General features: G+C 34.8%; 1 protein-coding gene across 3 annotated transcripts; it reads right to left on the reverse strand.

The window, feature by feature from the left end:
* LOC111012054 (splicing factor PWI domain-containing protein) lies at positions 1–7,261 on the reverse strand. Of its 3 annotated transcripts, XM_022286082.2 has the most exons (12): positions 7,013–7,261; positions 6,552–6,641; positions 6,217–6,339; positions 5,784–5,951; positions 5,604–5,690; positions 5,327–5,466; positions 4,591–4,647; positions 3,236–4,306; positions 1,588–1,767; positions 1,381–1,470; positions 1,163–1,273; positions 1–1,022 (listed from the first exon to the last, which is right to left on the reverse strand). In XM_022286082.2, exons 1-12 carry the CDS (start codon positions 7,031–7,033, stop codon positions 404–406), a joined length of 2,757 nt encoding a protein of 918 aa, XP_022141774.2. In that variant the 5' UTR covers positions 7,034–7,261; the 3' UTR covers positions 1–403. The 3 variants fall into 3 exon arrangements, with proteins under 3 accessions (XP_022141774.2, XP_087977907.1, XP_087977908.1); XM_088121781.1 differs by lacking the exon at positions 4,591–4,647; XM_088121782.1 differs by lacking the exons at positions 5,784–5,951; positions 6,217–6,339; positions 6,552–6,641; positions 7,013–7,261 and having other exon boundaries at positions 5,327–5,517.
* Between the last annotated feature and the right edge of the window lie 11,561 nt (positions 7,262–18,822).

Below are 18,822 nucleotides of genomic sequence, written 5' to 3' on the forward strand. Positions count from 1 at the left end.
GAAATTAAACTACTTTAAACATTTCTAAGTAGTAGTTGATGGATCATGCAATGTTTATGGATGATCTGCCTTACAAGGTAGGGCTGTCCTAAAAGAAATCCAAAACAAGTACAGAGACATAAACAAGCTCAAGTAAAGCTCAAAGGAGGCCACTGTGCTGTTCCATCCGATGGAAACATTACTGATTCTAATAGCAAGATCTGTGCAGAGTTTGCATTCTAAAGAACATCCATGAAATAATCATTTTATCGAATCAGCCGCATGGCGTAAAGGGAAGAGAAGTTACAGATTGAACAAAGTACCTCTCATGTGAAATGGATGTGTTTGGTACAGACTATTATGAAATTTGAGAAAGATACTTACCGAAACGGATTCACAGGATTATGTTCCGGAATAAATAGATTCAGGGCCTTGTCCCTTTCTTTGCATTGAACGATTCCAGCGCCTTCTTCCTTAACTCAACCTCGAGTCTTCTGTGCTCGGCCTCATCTGGACCATCACTGGGATAAGGCTCGTCCTTTGCAACTCGACCGTCATCTGAGTAACTATCACTGAGGTTCTTTGCTTTTGTCTTCTCTGCACGTCGTTCTTCCTTTTTGCGTCGGCGTTCTTCACGTTTTTGGCGCTTCTTCTCCTTCCGCAGCCTCCTCTCCTCCTTCTTCCTCCTCCTCGCCTCCTTCCTCTCCAATTCAGTATCATAGCTGTCTTCAGAATCCGAAGAAGTGTCTCGTCTGTCTGATCTTCTATGCCTTTTCTTCTCCTTACTCCCAGTTTTACGCTTATAGCCTTCCTCCAAATCAGAATCTGAAGCCTCACTCCGATTATTATGTTCAACTTTTTCAACTTTCAAAGAGTCAGTTTCCTTGGCCTTACTTGAGCGCAAGTAGCTTTTTTCATCTTGTTTAATACCTTCTCTTAAATGTGATGGCTGCTGCTCCTCAACTAGTAAAGGTTCTTTGTGTAATGATGAAGATTTTTGTTGATTGGGACTAGGAGGCACCTCCTTTCGAGGACGCTTTACACTGCAAAAATCAACAGACCTGTGATTTATATATAAACGACTAAAAATATCAGAAATATTCTTTTCCAAGTAATGGAAAATAAGCTTCCTAACATTTCATTCTTAATTCCAAGAGTATCAGGAGAAAGTATATAAACTAACCTTCCAGGTGAGGGAACTTTAACATCCCCTGGAGAATCTTTCATCTTACCGACAACGGTAGAATTCAGTGATTTCTTCAGTGAAGGCCTATATTCAAGATTTCCACCCTCCCTACAAGGAGTATAATCAAAAAGTAATTCAGAAAAGAAAACCCACATGTCACTAATAATCAAGTGATTAGATCACATGAAGCTTCAGATAGTCAAACTCAAATATACCTAGCATAGGTGGTCTCTTCTTCCCCTGCCCTTGTTGAATGATTGTCGCGACGATGTTGCTTTGCCCTTGATCGTGGAGAACTTAACCTCCTGCATAATTAACATGTCATCTTCCTTGCAAAACTAAGAACCTAGATCTAGATGGAGATGCAATAGGCATACAAACTGATAAAGTTTGGGCGGATCATAAAACAGAAAAATGATTACCTCCTATCATCACTAACACTCCTTGTAACTGGTGGAGAATCAGATAGTGCTGGAGACTTCTCCAGAGACGGTGATGGCAAACGAGCTCTGTTATTGGAATTATTCCGTTCCCTAGCATCTCCTTGTGGCGACCTCATAGATCTAGAAGGTTGTTGGGACACTGGAGATGTCTGAACATCTCTGTATCACAGTTTTAAGATGTGAACAACCATGAACAATATTTATCATCTGAAAGACATCAGTATAAAGGAAGCTATATCTGCAAATTAATCCCACTGGAAAATCATATGATCTTACATTACAATACAATGGAAAACTTTAGGATATTCTTTTAATAAAAAAATGAGCTTTCCTTGAGAAAAATAAAGAAAAAAAGAGGCTAAAAGACGGACAGCCCAACAAAACTAGCAAAACAAGCTAACCTAAGTATAAAAGAAGGGTCCCCTCTAGCAAAAAAGAATAAGGCCTAAATGATACTTTCAAAAATGCTTAGAAATAAACCCCCAAAGAGAGTCATCAAAAACTACAAGAGATCAAACTCTCCCTAACATCTCTCAATCCCTCACAGCATTCTCCCAATTCTCTCTAGTCAGCTCCAAAGGACCACAAAAAGACTTTTTATATCCGTTAGTATCCGGACTAACTTGCGTGCACCTCGACTAATCTCACGAGATAACCGCCTAACCCTACTACATTTGGTTGTCAAGGTAACTCGTAAGCTATTAAATCCTAAGTAGGTAACCACCATGGTTTGAACTCATTCCCTTTAAGCCCTTTACTATTTACATTGGTCCTTATTGACCACTAGACCAGCCCATGATGACTAGAACCACAAAAAGACTTGACTACCAAAGAATCAACCCTTATTAAAACAAATGGCGGATGAAATAAAACTTCCTCAAACAACAGTCACTGCTACAAGCCAAACAAACATCAAAAGACTCCTACAAACAATCCCAAATTGAACTAGCAAACTAGCATCTCGAAAGAACAGGATCAAAATGCTCAGAAACTCCCCTACCAAAAAAAAAAAAAACGCCACTATGACCCCAACAAGAAGGAAGAATGCGTATGTAGCATTCATAGTGTTCTGGAGCGACAACTATAGTTTGCCTTTAAAATATTAATATCCTATGGAGTGACCACTAGTGTTTGGTATTTATAACTTCAAGGAAATCTAGAGGTCTTGCCCTTGACCACCAGACCAACCTCAGATGGGTTAATAGAGAGGTCGAATTAAGCTGCAGCATCAAGTTCAGTAAGTTTTTATTTAGGTGCTTCATGTATTAATACACCTTTCTTCAATCTAAGAAGAAATTATAAACCTGCTTGGAAGCCAGCAAACTAATTCTCCTTTAGGTGCTTCACTGTGGCATTGATATGTGAGGTTCTCAACATATATCAGGTTAAAAGAATTCATCAATTCAAGCAATAGTAAGTTTCAGCAGCAGACTTGTTTTTCTGTAGATGGCTATAATCTGGCCATTCAGCAGTTCTGGTCAACAATCCACTAACATGGCTAGTCTAAGACTTAACTACCAGCACTGTTGATCGAAATCGTGTCTAGTTATTGTAGACAATCATCAAACACATGCAAGTAGTAAGTAAAAACTATCACACGATGCAGTTTAGCGCATGAGAGAATTACCTGGTTCTATCCCGGGGAGATTGAGAGAGAGACCTCCTCTGATGTTGTGCAGATTTTCTTTTTGCAGTTGAGAGGTTTTCCCGCTCCTCTGATGAACTCCGATCATATGGTGAAATGGATCTATGTCTAGATGGACTTGATCTCTTGAGATGTGTAGGAGATGACCTTTGTGGCAATGGAGGGGATTTGCTCAATGAGGTTGATGGAGATCTACGTTGCACTGGTGAGGGTATTCTACGATGACCAAGTGGTGATGACCTATCAATTCTCCGTACTGGTGAGGAAGGTGACATAGGTCGTCGAATTGGAGAACGAGACTTGTGGCGTCTCATAGGTGAGGGCAATCTGCGGTAGCGTGTTGGAGAAGGTGACATACGACGATGTGATGGAGATGGTGATCTACGACGACGTGCAAAGGAAGGTGACCTTCGACGTTGTGGTGGAGACGGTGACCTTCGACGCCGTGGTGGAGATGGTGACCTTCGTCGCCGTGGTGGAGATGGGGACCTGCGATGTCGTATTGGAGACGGTGACCTCCGACGCCGTATAGGAGATGGTGACCTCCGACGACGTCCAGGTGAAGGTGACCTGCGACGCCACTCAGGTGATGGTGATCTCCGACGCCATTTAGGTGATGGTGATCTACGACGTTGAATAGGTGAAGGCGATCGACGACGTCTAATTGGTGATTGTGACCTGCGATGCCCCCTAGGTGATGGTGCTCTATTATGCTTAACAGGTGACAACGACCTACGACGTACCGGTGATGATGATCGATGTTGCACAGGTGATGATGAACGATATGGTGATTTATGAGGAGAAGATGGTGAACTATGTTGAGAAGGAGAACGCAATTGATGCACTGTTGGGGAGAGGGATTTACGATGTGAAGTAGATCTAGATCTTCTCCTTGAATATGACGATCTACGTCGAGAAGAGAATGAATCATGGTGGTCCCTACGACGTGGACTCATAGACCTTCTTGGTGGGGAATGATTCAACCTTCCACGTGAAAAAGAGGGTCGTCGACGTTGAGGTGATCTGGACATACTCCTTGATTTATGTCTATCACTACAACATTTATGGTAGAAACATTAGAACAATTGAAGAGATTCCGGAAAGATCCATAATAACCACACATGCTTTCTATGAAAAACATATTTATTACTGTCAGTACAAAAAAAAACATATGAATCAATGAAATTTAGGAGCAATAAAATAAGAGGATAAGGCACCCTCTTAAGCAGACATTACTGTTCAACAATACATTGAAAAATATCATCAAGCAAATATAAATTGATTAATTACATTGGATCACTGATTCAATATCATTATATTAAAAATAGAAAACGTACTTTGAATAACTTCTAGAATTAGAAATTGGCTGGCTCAAAGACCTTGAAGGTGAGCCTCTGCAAAAGATACCCAAGCGCCACATATTTACAAATTTGTCAAATGTGACCTATGAAATACGATAAGAACTTTAAAAAGAGCAGCATGCATCAATTTGGAAAATAACCAAGGAGATGAGGGAGATTGAATAGCTAAACGAGGCCTAGAGAACCTGTTACGATATATTATTAGTTCCACTAATACTTATTCTCTAATGTATTTCATTTTACTCCATGAAAGCACGGTTCCTCAATTAAACTATTCACTAATATGTTGGTTCTAAGAAACTATACTCTTTCTTATATTCAGAAAATTGTAGTTGTAGTTGAAGCTTAGCAATACAGTTATATATATCATACAAGCGCATACCATTGTCAAAGAAGAGATTTCTTGTCAAGAACCTAGTGAAAGATTTAGGGGCACTTTCAACATGACAGATGTGACTTTTTAGGACATGCAAACTAAAGTGATAGTGTATCACACCATCAATCATGGATTGAAAGTATTTTCATATTCAAACTTCCCACCACTATACTACATACCCCTGCCCAAGTAAATATCTCAAGTGATTCACAATATCTTATTTCAAGCAATGACACTCGACTGGAAACGTAATATGAATATAAACTGTCATTTTTTAAAGGTACAAAAATTAATCATTGCACTAAAGCTGAAAATCAATCTATTATACTCCATTACCTGCTTCTTCCTCTAACACCATTTCTCTTTTCAGTCTCATCCTCATCCTCTGGATGATTTCTCATATCCCTTGAACGCATATTCTTTGATGTAATTGTAGGTTCCAACGCAGCATTGGCCACCTTTTCAGCCCCATCGTCCTACAGTAGTTTGAGGTAAAGGACATGAACCCAAATAATTGCAGAAGCTAGCTGAATGCCAGAGGAAATACAGAGAAAAGTTATGACCAAAAACCAATCGGAAGAAATTATAACTCCAACATGAATCAACTTTTTACCATCTTTTTTGATATCTGCTCCTCAATTTCTCGATTTTCCTTCTCTCTTTTTTTCTGAATTTCATTTGCGAGAAAATCTGTCTCTGCCTGTAATAATCAAAGAGAACTAATCAGTAGAAAGACACCAAGTAATCTAAGTAACTACTACTAGTACAATAATTCTTAACAAAATCCAGAAACCTTCTTCTTCCTAATTTCTTCTTCTTTGGCATCCAAAAATTGTTGAGGTACACCACTGGCATTCTTCTGGGCACTGATAAGCAGTGTCCACAGCTCTTTCATAAACTTCACAGTATTCTTTTCCATGAACCCAGTGAGTTGTATTTGTACTTCCTTCCCATTTACCTCCTGCACCAAAGTACTTAATTGATGCATATTCAACAATATATTTCTGAAGAAAAGCTTAAACCGTTTGTTTTAAAATATATAACAGCCTCAATTCATCTGGTTCGGGCACTGGTGTAGTGTGGCTTGAGCAGAGCCACCAATTAGCAGCCACAAAAAGGATGGAGCGTATATTACGGAATGCAATTATAATAAGAAAGCTGATGAGAAAAATATTGAAGTAGAAGAAATTTTCCAGAAAAATCTGTTGTAGTAATCTTTTAGTTACCTTGCCATCCAAAAGGCCATATATGAAGTTAATAAGAACTTCATCTTCAAACCCAAGAAGCTCAGTCACCCTCGTAGCAATCCACGGCCTGATAACATCCATCTTCACCTTTGTCGTATCCACCTAAGACACATCACTTGTGCTTAAGGATCACTGATTAATCCTTAAAATAATTAAAGATTGATAACAGCACGAATTCACACTTAACCCAGTTGCAATTACCAAAACGTAAAACAAACATCTATGACAATTAAACAAAGTCACAAACATCTATGACAATTAAACAAAGTCACAAACAACACACGTAATGGTAGTTTGAAGAGGAAAAAACTAACCAACTGGTCTAGTTCGGCAGGGAACTTCTGTGTCTTCAGCAGCTTCGCTTGCTTGTTCGAAAAACGAGTGTCTTGGTCCGCAGACGTACCCTAGTCAATTGCAATGAAACAAATAAAAACTCCAATAAAAACGTCAACAGAATACTGAAGAGCATAAATGCAGGTGAACATCGAACACACACAGAACACATCCACAATTAAAGATGAATTGATCATGAAACAATGATTCTGATCTAACGAGAGAGAGCAATTCTTTCAGCTAGAACACATAAACAGCACAAATAATTACAGGATTACAAAAACAAGAAGATGGGAAGTCCTCTAACTTAACAACGATAGAGAAAGCTGAAAAAGACTTGCCCAATTACTAAAACATAAAGCCTTGGCAAACACTTGGAGCCAAATAAGAAAAAACCCAAGAACGAGCTGAAGCTAAGTTGTGAGTTCGATAAGAAGATTACCCGGAAAAAGCCGCCCGACATTTTTCTAGGGTTTGTGGTGAGAACCGAGGTGGGAGAGAAGAAGCTCGGAACACTCCCCCGCAGTGGAAGCTTCAGCCCTCAGAAACTGTGGGTGACGACGAAGACTCGACTCGCTCTCAATTCATCTGCTGTGCCCTCAATTCTATGATTTCAGCCATCGTTTGAGAGATTCTTACTCTTTTATCCTCCTGACTACTCATTCAAGCTCCTTGGAATTAGGGCAAAGTTAGATTAATATCTCAATTCTTTTATATGGTTGGTCTCGAAGATGCCCAAAAATATTTGAAGAAAAGTTACGCAGGTGAAAATTAATAAAAATTATTTTAATCCATAACTAAAACTTTAATGGCAGTTTAATTAAACTATAATGGATCCTTTCTAATTATGTAAAAATATGATTAATTTATTCATGAAAAATGTCGATGTCGATAGAAATGTCGTAACAAGATAATGAAGATGGATAGAAATAAGGATCAGTACCTTGATAGACTATTTAGAGACTATAATTACATAAAATGATTGAATATATAAAATTTACACTTTTGTCATGAAACAACCTCGGTACTCATCACCCATTGGTACTCGTCACCCAATTTACTAATATATCCTTTTATATCTACACTTCAATATTAATTAATTTTTCAAATCCAAAATTGGTTACATTTTAAATCCCTTTAATTTTGCCTAATTAGACTTTCCAAAAGTAAAAAATACCAAATCCCCAAAATTATCCATTATTGAAAAAATTCGAAAACCTCATTACTTTGACTTTTCTTCTTTATCGGTCGTTCTGTTTTCGTCCATTCCTTCGTCCCTGGCCACCGTCTGCGTTCCTTCGTCTCCAGCTGTCGTCTCCGTTCTTCTTCGTCGTCGGAACAATCTGTCTAGCTTCTCCTTTGTCTCCGGCCGCTCGTCCATTGTTTCCGTCCGTTTATCCCGAGGTTTCTTTTTTGTCGACGGTTGCCCGTCGACCATTCAAGCCCTTCGTTTATCCCAACCATTGTCTAGCCGCCGACCGAAAGGTTTGTAGCTTATTTGCTTTGTTTGTTAATTGTAGAGGGATATAGTCGTATATACTTTATAGTCAGATATAAGTTATATCTCAATATAAGTAGTGTATGTTATAATGGCTATAGTTTATATCACTATATTGTTAAGTGTATGTTGCTTAAGTTTATAGCCGAATATAATTTATATTTCTATATAAATGAAAAAGTAGCCGGATATAGTTTATATCTCCATATAAAAAAATTTATATATATATAAATGTATGTTATAATGACTATAGTATTGAAATTTGGCCAAAAATTGTAATGAAATGAAAAAAATATTTTGTAATAAATTTCATTATTTAGTAGAATATATTAAGGAGTAAATCTGGAGATTAGGAGAATAATTGAATATTTTGTAATAAATTTTATTAATATATTTAAGGAGTAAATTAAGGGATTACGAGAATGATTGATTTAGGTCCCACCATAATTTAATCTTTACACAATCAAATTTGGAATATTAATTTTTTACATTTAAATAAAAGACTAATTATAATAAATATAAATGTCATAAATAAGGGCAAATTTGATATTTGGAAAAAGTTTTAAATCCAGAAATCTAAAACTATAAAATTCGTAAACATTCGACATTTGTGAAAATAAATTTTCAAAATAGACCATCCAAGACATTATGTTTAGAAATGTAAATTGGAGTTTAGTGTTTCTTAATTATGTTTTATTGATAATTTATAACTAAATCTAGTATTTAGTTACACAATTGAATAAGATAGGAAATATTGATGTACACACGTAGAATTATTAAAAAATAGAAATGATAGGTTTAAGAATTTTGTAATTAAGTTTGAAAACAAAATTTGAAAAAAGTTTAACCGTAATAAAAATAGGTCAATAGTAAAAAGTGAAATAAATAGATAAATTTAAATAATAATAATATTATTATTAGAATAAGCAAAAAAAGACCTCCTAGATCCCAAAAATCCCACCTCAAAAAGGGATTAAGGGTTTTTACTCATCCATCCAGCTGGGTTGGGTTTTGTCAGGCCCGACCATGGAGTACAATTTTTCTTTTAACAATATTTTGTAAATTTTGTCGAAATATCGATATTTTGACGACATTTTGTTATATCGTCGATAAGGTGGCAAAAACAATTTTCCCCCTGTGTCGATGTCGATGCGTCGAACGATATTTAGTACACTAGTTGGTCTAATAATTATTCTTTTGTGTGATTAAGACATCTTGCTCCTTCTAAAAGTAAGAGGTTCAATCTTCTATTCTAAAATTTATTGTATTTAAAAAAGCAATATAAAAATCTTCAAAAATTCATCAATTTCAATGAGAATCAAAGTTTTGAATTTGGTCAATGTTATGAGTAGGACGTTTGCCATGTGGACAATTAAGATACTTCCATGAGGAGGGATGATGTGGCAACTGAGACGCCTCGTTTTCCTAACAAAGACCATCCTCGTAGGTTCGAGTTTGAAGAAGAGCTAAGTTGGCCTCATTCAAGTTAGATGGACTTTATCAGCTCGATAGAACTTAAGGTGATGTTGCGAATTAGATTATCTATCACGTTACTCATTTAGAAATTTTATCTACCACGTTGCTCCTTTAGAAATTTTAGAAATATTGTCAATAAGAGTGGTATACGTGACAGATGAAGTCGGTCACTATAGAATGATAATCATTAGCTTTTTCTCTTCAATGGGAAATATTGCATCCCTTATAATTTATAGAGTGGACATGAAAATACTTTTTTAACCGTTATCAAATTACTAACATTTTTTCAAGCTAAACGTAAAGATTGCAATGCTTATCTAAGATTAATGTACAATTTGATCAAGATTTTTGTGCTGGGTGATCTATCTTTAAATATATTTTAAAATTGTCGGTTAATTATAAAAATATAGTTTTAAATACAAATTTTATTTTTGAAAGTTAATAAATATTTTTAAAGTGTTTATTTTGAAGCATATAAAATATATATTAGAAAAAAATATTTAGCAAACGTATTTAGTGTTATTTAGGTGTGTTTTAGAAAACAAGAACATGTGGATAATTGTTGCACGTAAAGACCCAGCACAAAATAAGAAAAGAATAATTAGTCAACACACATTTTTTGTGCTGGCGACCAATAAGAAATTGTCACCTTTTTAATTTTTCTAAAAAACATAAAAGATATCTTCTATATTTTATACATTTCTCTCTTCCACTTGTCAAAAATTGAATGTTGGTTAGTGTTGACCACTAAACACCTAATTATTTTTAGAAAAATAAATGATAGGCAATTATCCCCTTACTTTATTTAGATTAAAAAATTGTATATATTTAAATTTTAAATATTTTAAATATCTTTCTTAAAAATGTAAAATTTTGCACTATACAATACTTTTGGTTTGTCCATAGCGGTAGATTTTATTCAACTTGTTGTTGAACAACAAGTAAGGGTGAGAATTCAAACCTCTGATCTTTCGGTTGAAAAAATACGTCTTAACTAAATGAGTTAGCCTCAGATTGGACTTAGAACTTATTTGCATTTTTTCCATTTATTCACTTTGTTCAGGTTGATGTCGATTTTTCATTTGTCAATCCGCCCTGATTTGATCGATGCCTAAAGGATGGGCCAAACGCAATAGAGTAACGACCCGATAGCAGATTCCTCACCAGTAGGGGGACAAGAGACGACTATCTCAAGGCACATCACAACCTACAAGCAACACCGGTGATACGTGGGAAGGCAATCTGGTTGGGAGTCAGAAGATCCATAGTACCTGTTGTTGGGTGTGTTGCCCTTAGCTCGTAGTTTGTAATTATGTAAAAACAAATTTATATTCAATAAATTTTTGTTTTTCTTATTCAATCAATCAGTTGTTTAATTTACATCATTGCATTGTCCAAATCCAATAAACTAAACATCCAAGGTTATTTTCATGTAACCGGAACAGTATATATACTGGGTATATATTTGATATACAAGTGGATAATGTCCCGGGAATAACCTAAAGGGTCTACAGTATATGGATAAGGTTGGACATCTTATCCTGGCAATACTATAGATACAACCCACTTTGTAAATGTTACAAAAGACTCGATACAAGTCGTTTGTGTGGAGACATGCGAGTGGGGGTATTCTATACAATGGGTTTGTATAAGACCGGACCGCAAAATAGTCAATCTTTAGATGTAACGTCGTTGACTAATAGATTGTTATTTCATAAGATGACTAGACAATTCATTCTCAATCCTGAGTGAGTTATGGACTCCTACTCGTGAGGGATCGTTCTTTGATCTGTATGGGTGAGAGTGGGCCGAGCCGCCGATTCAACATTCCTACCATTTTGGGGACGAGACCGAGTGGGGAGCTGGAAACATAATTTTACAAGATGGAATTCACTCCTCCCCGACCTTAGGGGAGTAGATGAGTGTTCCCTTTAGTACTGACTCTAGGACTTGAACAAAGGGCCTCACCCTCTCATTGTCCCGAGAGGGACGTCTGGTTATTGGTCGGACCATAACTAGGTTGTTCATTAGAGGATCAGTGGTACTTAAGGTACAAGATGTAACATAGGGGTAAAACGATAATTTGACCCATATGTGGTTACAAACACTCGTGAAGGATTGACTTGCCGTTAATGGTCGATATCCATGGACACAGAAATATTCTATAATGAGAAGAGTGCAGCCGCAGGTTTTTAGTGGAGTAATCCGTAGTTAACATATGTTAATTAAGGTGGTTAATGAGTTTAACCAATCAATCTCACAACAATGGAGCTTCTGATCTATAGATCCATTAGATCCCCTTGCTAGCTCGTAAAGGATAATTAAGAACATTAAATCTTGGAAGGAATTTGAATTATTCAAATTTAATTAAAGGGAATTTGAGTTAATTGTGTATAACACAATTTAATATAATGTATGATGATACATTATAAAACTATTATTATGAGAAAATAATATGAATTGGATTCATATTATGGTTAAAGTTTAATGTGAATTAGATTTATATTAAATAATCTAGGTTAGGAAGAAAATGTATATTTGAATATGATTCAAATATTAATTGATTTAATTAAATAATGTTTAATAATTAATTAATTAATTAATTAATTAAGATTTAATTAATTATGAATTAAATTAAAATAGTTTTAATTTAATTAATCATTAAATTAAATATAATTAAATATATATTATTAATTTTGTTAATTATGTTAATTAATAACATAATTAACAAAATTTTGGTGAGGTGGACTATCTTCCCTCATTTCTTTAAAACTAAAACTCAGTGTTTGGTTGGTTGGTTTTTCTTATAAAACAAAAAGCTCTCTCTCTCACGATCTCAAGAATTCCCGTTTTTCCTTTCCAAGAATCAAAATCCCACAATTCGTGTTCTTAATCCTAGAGAATAGCAAGACAACTTCGTGGTGATGTCTAACCTTTGGTTCGTGAAGAATTGTTCGTGTTGTCACGAAGTTCGTGCTCGAGGAAGAAAATCTGTTTCCAGTCTACAAAAGTAAGTTTTCTTCCTCTTAAGAGGCTTAACCTCTAATTTAGAATAGAAACGATTATGTTCTTTAAAATTGGTAAGTATAGTTTCTAAACCGAGTCGAATCACAAGCAATCAACCGCTCCCACTACGAATTCGATCCCTTGAATTGGTATCAGAGCCATATCGTGATTTAACTTCGTTTAGGACAGTATGGTACTATTTTTTGGTGGGTTAATTTTATGCATTTGATGTATGATGGTTTTCTAGTAGACGATTTCGATTTTTAGCATTTAGATTTACAATTCATGTTGATTCAATCAATGTAAGGGTCCATTGTTTTGGGCATTTTGTTTTAAATCGAGTCTGTAAAGTCCGGGTCGTTCATGGAAAAAAGTTGCTGCAAAGAAAGGTCAGTTTTCGAACAATTTTGAAGAATTTTCGGTGTTGGAACAATGAATAGAGTAGCAGACCTGCGTCAGCAGTGGCATGGCGTTGTGTTTCTGTTTAGCAAAGCGTCGTGGCGCTGCTCTATGGGACAGTCGTTCGTGTGTTTGAGGCTTCGTAGGCCTTTTTTGTATTTTTTTAATTAATATAAATTAGTTTATATTGATTTAATTATAACATAGGATGCCAAAAACCGATCTACTTAGCTATTTATTTTAATGCATTATGAATGTATTTTTATTGTGAATTATATGTTGTATAAAGTATGACATATAGTTTTAAATTTTCACCATAGGTTAAGCATGTTCATGCATCATATTTATGTAATAGTTATAATGTATGATAGCATGATTTATTTTCATAGTTGATTAATATAAGTGGTGTATTAATTAGATGAAAATAATTGTTATAAGTAATATAAGTTGCATTAAGCATGACATTACTCTAGTTAATATAATTGTTATATTAATGTATGTCGTCAATGCATGACTATAGGTTTAATTTCTTAAATTTTATAAGTTGGTAGATAGAAATTAAAATCTATAATAAAGAGTTGCATGCAAATATAAAGTCTAAGTTAATTAATTTTAAAAGGGGTTTAAAATTAATTAGACCTTAGGTTATATATTTTAATATGATTATGAGATAGTCTTTTATTTTGTTTTAACTAGGTTTAAAATGAAATGATACAAGACTAAATATAAAATATTGCTTATAAGGGAACCATATCTAAGGAAGGTTATGTCTAGGTTGAAGTATTTAAGCTGATTGTAAGAGAACACATCTACCTGGGAACCGACCTGGGGTTTGAATTAGTCAATATTTTATATGCATGCAATAATGTCATTAGTTTATTAATACGTTTAATAAACTAAAACATTAATGTACAACTTCCAATATAAATAGTTATGTTGGGCCAACTAAAAATTCACTTAGTTAATTTCACTTAGCTGGAATTTACCTAAGTAATATACCCTAGTCTTAGAATACTAAGTGGGAGAAAAAGAGAATATGTAATATACTACATATATTTTCGATATACAAGGTATATATGACATTTTTTTCTCTCACATTTCTCCTTAAAGTTCACAATGTGAGTTTCATGATCGGCCTTGTGTCGCCCTAGGCGCGGCCTCCCTATGAAAGGTGTTTGCATGGTTCAATATCGTGGTGAATGAAGATAGTATTCATAGTAAGTGGAAGAAGGAAATGCGACAACACATCCTACAGTCTTCACCATTAGTTTGCTTAATGAGATTTCATACATAACATGCGTGTCGTCCTGGAGTGATCATCCTTATGAAGGGTCCATTATATGGAATTGAAACCAAGACAAACTACAGAAATGGATAAGAGTTTCTTAGGTTTTGCTTCAATATTGTCCTTCCCTACGACGGGATTATTGGGGCGGACTTTCGAGAGTATTTAAACCAAATTGAAGACTTTCTAAAGATTTGAAGATTCAAAGACCAATGTGAAGATTTTGAAGACTTGAAAACTTTCGAAGAACTGAGAACTTCTATCTAAATTTAAGAACAAACATCTCAAACTTTACATCAAGTTCAAGAGGAAGAATCAGAGGATAAAGATTAGATATTGAATCCATTACACAAAATTCAACTCCATGAAATCAAATTTCTCCAGGAATCTTGTGTGAACAAATTGGTACGCCTAGTGGGACAATCTCTACCTCTCATCTCTTTCTCAAGACTTAAAGTTTTCTAAGAAAAGTAATGGAATTTAGAAGGGCTTCTACAACAGCTGCTATCATGAATAATCTCCATAAGGTCATATTACCTATGGTTGCTTTGATGAATTTCATGTACAGGGAAATCAAACTCCTCCTGTTGTTGCGAACAAAGTGATGATGCTGCTAGAAACATCTATTTGATAGTGTACTTTATAAGCCACATTTCATGACATTCAGGTGAGAATTGTTTGGCCATTTTCGTTTGTTCAAGGCATATTTACGTACATAACTTGTATTTTTACAGGATTGAGCCATTAGAAAGAATTGAAGCATAAGTGATCAATTGAAAGGAAAATTAGAGTCAAAGGGAAGCTTAATTCAGGAAAGGCAATCTCAAACAACATATTGCTTACTTGGGTAGATACCCAATCCAGTGGACAATATTGGTAATTACGTACCATCTTATTAAAACTTGACATGTACACTTGTGGTAAACAATTTTTGCTACACTATTGAAGATGAGTTTTTCTTGTTAATCATAACCCCTTATTCTATCCTAATCTGAACATGTTCTTTGTTATGATGATTGATGCATGCACTATGGATGAAAAAATGACAGAAATAGAGAGGAAAATCAGAAACCTTATAAAAACAATAAAAAAAAAATTCTCAAATCGCCTCTCTGAAAAACAAGATTGAGAGCCAAGATGCTAATGTTGTTGAATCAAGTTAGATCCCAGTTGTCAAAGATAACAACAAGGAAAGACCATCACTCAAGAAAATCACTCGCAACATTCTACTTCGATCGCTTCACTCTCTGTTCAACAACTCTAGGACATGATAACAAACTTAATCAGTGCTTAATAGGTGGATCCTCTCAAAATACTCTATTATATTCAAAACCATATTCCAAGAGAATTGACAACTTGAAAATGCACATTGGATATAAGCCGCCTAAGTTCCAACATTTTGACAGGAAAGGCAATCTCAAACAACGTATTGCTTACTTCATTGAAACTTGTGAGAATGCTGGTACGAGAGGTGATCAACTGGTCCGGACATTGAAGGGAAACCCCTTTGATTGGTATACTGATCTAGAGCCTAAGATGATTGAGAGTTGAGAACAACTTGAAAGATAATTCCTAAATCGCTTCTACAGTACGAGGCGAATTGTCAGCATGGTGGAGCTCACCAATATTAGACAACGAAGAGGTGAACCTGTTATTGCCTATATAAATCGATTGAGAGCTTTGAATTTTGATTGCAAAGATATGCTTACTGAACTATCCGCTATCGAGATGTGTAATCAAGGTATGAACTGGGAACTTCTTTACATCCTCCAAGGTATAAAATCTCACATCTTTTAAGAGCTATTGACACGACCCGTCCCATACACCTACTAGTCCTAGAACGAGTCGCGCCGACCACAAACCCCGATTAGCTACGAAGTCCATGGTCAACTTTCTTTCTTAACTTTGACTTGAACTTTGACTAACAAATTTTGAATGGATGCATACTAAAATAATAATCTTTTACAAAACCGTCAAACTGGCATCCAATATTAAACATTCTCTTCTATCAAAAGGGTGATAACAGCTTTACAGCAACTACATGTAAGTACAAAGTGATATGTAAAACCTCAACTACTCTGGGTGGTAGAAGTCTAACTAAATTCTTCTTGAAACTCAGAAACTCAGATACTCAAGTACAACCTGGGGGAAAAAACAAAACATAAACAGTGAGCTGGGAAGCTCAGTGAGTGGTAGGTTAATAAGAAAATATTCTCGTAAACTTCTTTCATAAACAAGTGAAAATTCAGTTCTTAAAACAAACTTCATAAAACTGAAGTAATAAACATTCTCTTTTAGATTTCATAAAACTTGAGCAACTAAAAACTTAGTAAACTTTCTAAACATAACTTATAGCAACAATTTTCTTTCTAGGCAAACGGAAAAGACAACGCTCCCAAGTCTAGGATTTGGACCAGGATTCGGAATCCAGATTTGGCCCTAATCGTCCCAACATTCCCCTACGTCCTTTGCGACCTGGTTACGCCAACTTCTCAACCTGCTCTAAAACACATTCTAAAACATGTAAAACATTCTTCTTTCAAACATAAACAGGTAGATAAAACTGAACACCACACATGTATCCATATTTTATTCTGGTCTACTGGCGTAGAGTAATCTCAATACATACAGTAGAATAATTCTCTCAACGTGCGGAGTCAAATGGTCCCAAAGACCTTCTATTTCTGGGTATACTATAGAAACACATTCTTATAGTATACGGGTAATCACCTAGATACAATAACATGGTGGTTTGAAAACTATTCCCATAAAATGTTCTAAAGTTCTTTTCTTCTTCTTTCTAAGAACTTTTCTAACTTTCTCAAATCATTTCTAAAATCTTTCTTTCTAAGAACATTTCATGAAATTCTAATATCATTTTCTGAAATCTCTTTCTAAATACACTTCATAAGCTTTAAATATTTCTTTAAAATCATAAGCATTTCTAAATTCTCATAAACATTTCTAAATTCTTGAACAAACATATTTTCTTTCGTTCTCAGCAGAAATGCTAAATCATACATAATATATATAATTTCTCAGAAATTCTATAATCAATATCTAAAAACATTTAATAAAATAACCACTCACACGTCAATAATAATATCCAAAACTTTTAAGTAAATAACCACTCATAAATCCTTCAAACTCGGTCGTCATTTGCTCTAATTTCTGGCCGACCTGAAATATCGATTTAATACAAAATTATTTCACTTAATTCCAATATAAAATAATTCCAAACTTTAATCACAATATATTCAAACAAAACCAATTATCCAAATTCCCAATTCTCTCTCTTTATTAAAAACTCACTACTCTTTCTTCCAACCTTACAAGTGTGGGTCCCACAAACTACCAATCAATTTATCTTCCTTTCATCTTCTCACGTGAAAGACCTCTTTTATTTACCCAATTTCTTTTACCAATTTGGCAATTCATTTTACTTTTCTTAATTAATTTTTATCCCATAATCCATTTCTCTGTCTTCCAACAGCAACCATCATCTTCTTCCTTTTTCTTCTCCATCACAACCCACGAATGCTCTTCTTTTCTTCCTCACAGTCCCCTTTTTCTTTCCTTAGCCTTTTTTTTTCTACAATTTCTTCAAAAACCAACATAGCCTCCTTAATTTGTACCCAAAAGATAAAATATTAACACTTAATTTCTCTGTATTTCTCTACCCTTCTTCTCCATCTTCAAAGCCTCTCATCTTTGTCCATTTTTGTTTCCCATTATTCCCTACAATAAACCTAAAGAAAACCCACAAAGCAGAATTTTATCCTCTTCAAACGATTGAGAGAGTTGCAAATACACAATTTCTTCTTAACAATTCCTTAAACATAAGGATAACAACCAATGAATTCACAACTCCAAAGGGTTTCCCAGAGAAGAAAACCCATAAAAACGTTTCAACATCCAATTTTTCCTTGTTTATTTCCACAAATTCCTTAATCACAAACATAGATTACTTACCAAATTTGAAACCCAAGTCTTAGTTCTGGAACACAAGGATTTTCCTCCTCTCCTCAACCTTCAATTTGTTCGTCTCCTCCCCTGTTCCAAAACCACGAGAAAGCAAATTTTTTTTCCCGTTTTGCCTTTCCTTCTTTTGTTCCCTTTCTTCTCTGTTTCCTTTTCTTTTTCTTTTTCATTCTTTCTTTCATTTCCTTTTCTTTTCTCTTTTTTTAAACACATATCACTCACACACCAAACAAACACCACACACACGTGTCTTTCACAAAATAATTCCCAAAGTTTTATTTTTTTTCTTTTTTTTCTCCTTTACACCAAAAGACCAAAATAACCCTAAATCCATCTCCAATATTTTTTTTTCAATCACAAACAGTCTTTACAGCTATTTATGGGGTTTTATGCCCTAAGCTCACGTGTTTTTATTTAATAAACAAATTATTTATTCAATAAAGAGTTATTTCTTTGCATTACTCGTATTCCAATCAACTAAGATTCGAGGTTATTTAATGTAACTGGAACAGTATATAACTGATATACGATATATATTCGATATACAATATATATTCGATATACAAATGGATAATGTTTCAAGAATAACCTAAATGGTATATAGTAC

The sequence above is a fragment of the Momordica charantia genome, assembly GCF_013281855.1.
Source record: "Momordica charantia cultivar OHB3-1 chromosome 3 unlocalized genomic scaffold, Mcharantia_2.0 BLBB01000003.1, whole genome shotgun sequence".
NCBI lineage: Eukaryota > Viridiplantae > Streptophyta > Magnoliopsida > Cucurbitales > Cucurbitaceae > Momordica > Momordica charantia.

Coding starts and splice junctions, on each gene's coding strand:
- LOC111012054 (XM_022286082.2), bottom strand. CDS start 7,033: ATGTCGGGCGGCTTTTTCCGG. Junction 6,642..7,012: donor TGTCGGGCGGCTTTTTCCGG/GTAATCTTCTTA, acceptor GCAATTGACTAG/GGTACGTCTGCGGACCAAGA. Junction 5,467..5,603: donor AGCAGATATCAAAAAAGATG/GTAAAAAGTTGA, acceptor AAACTACTGTAG/GACGATGGGGCTGAAAAGGT.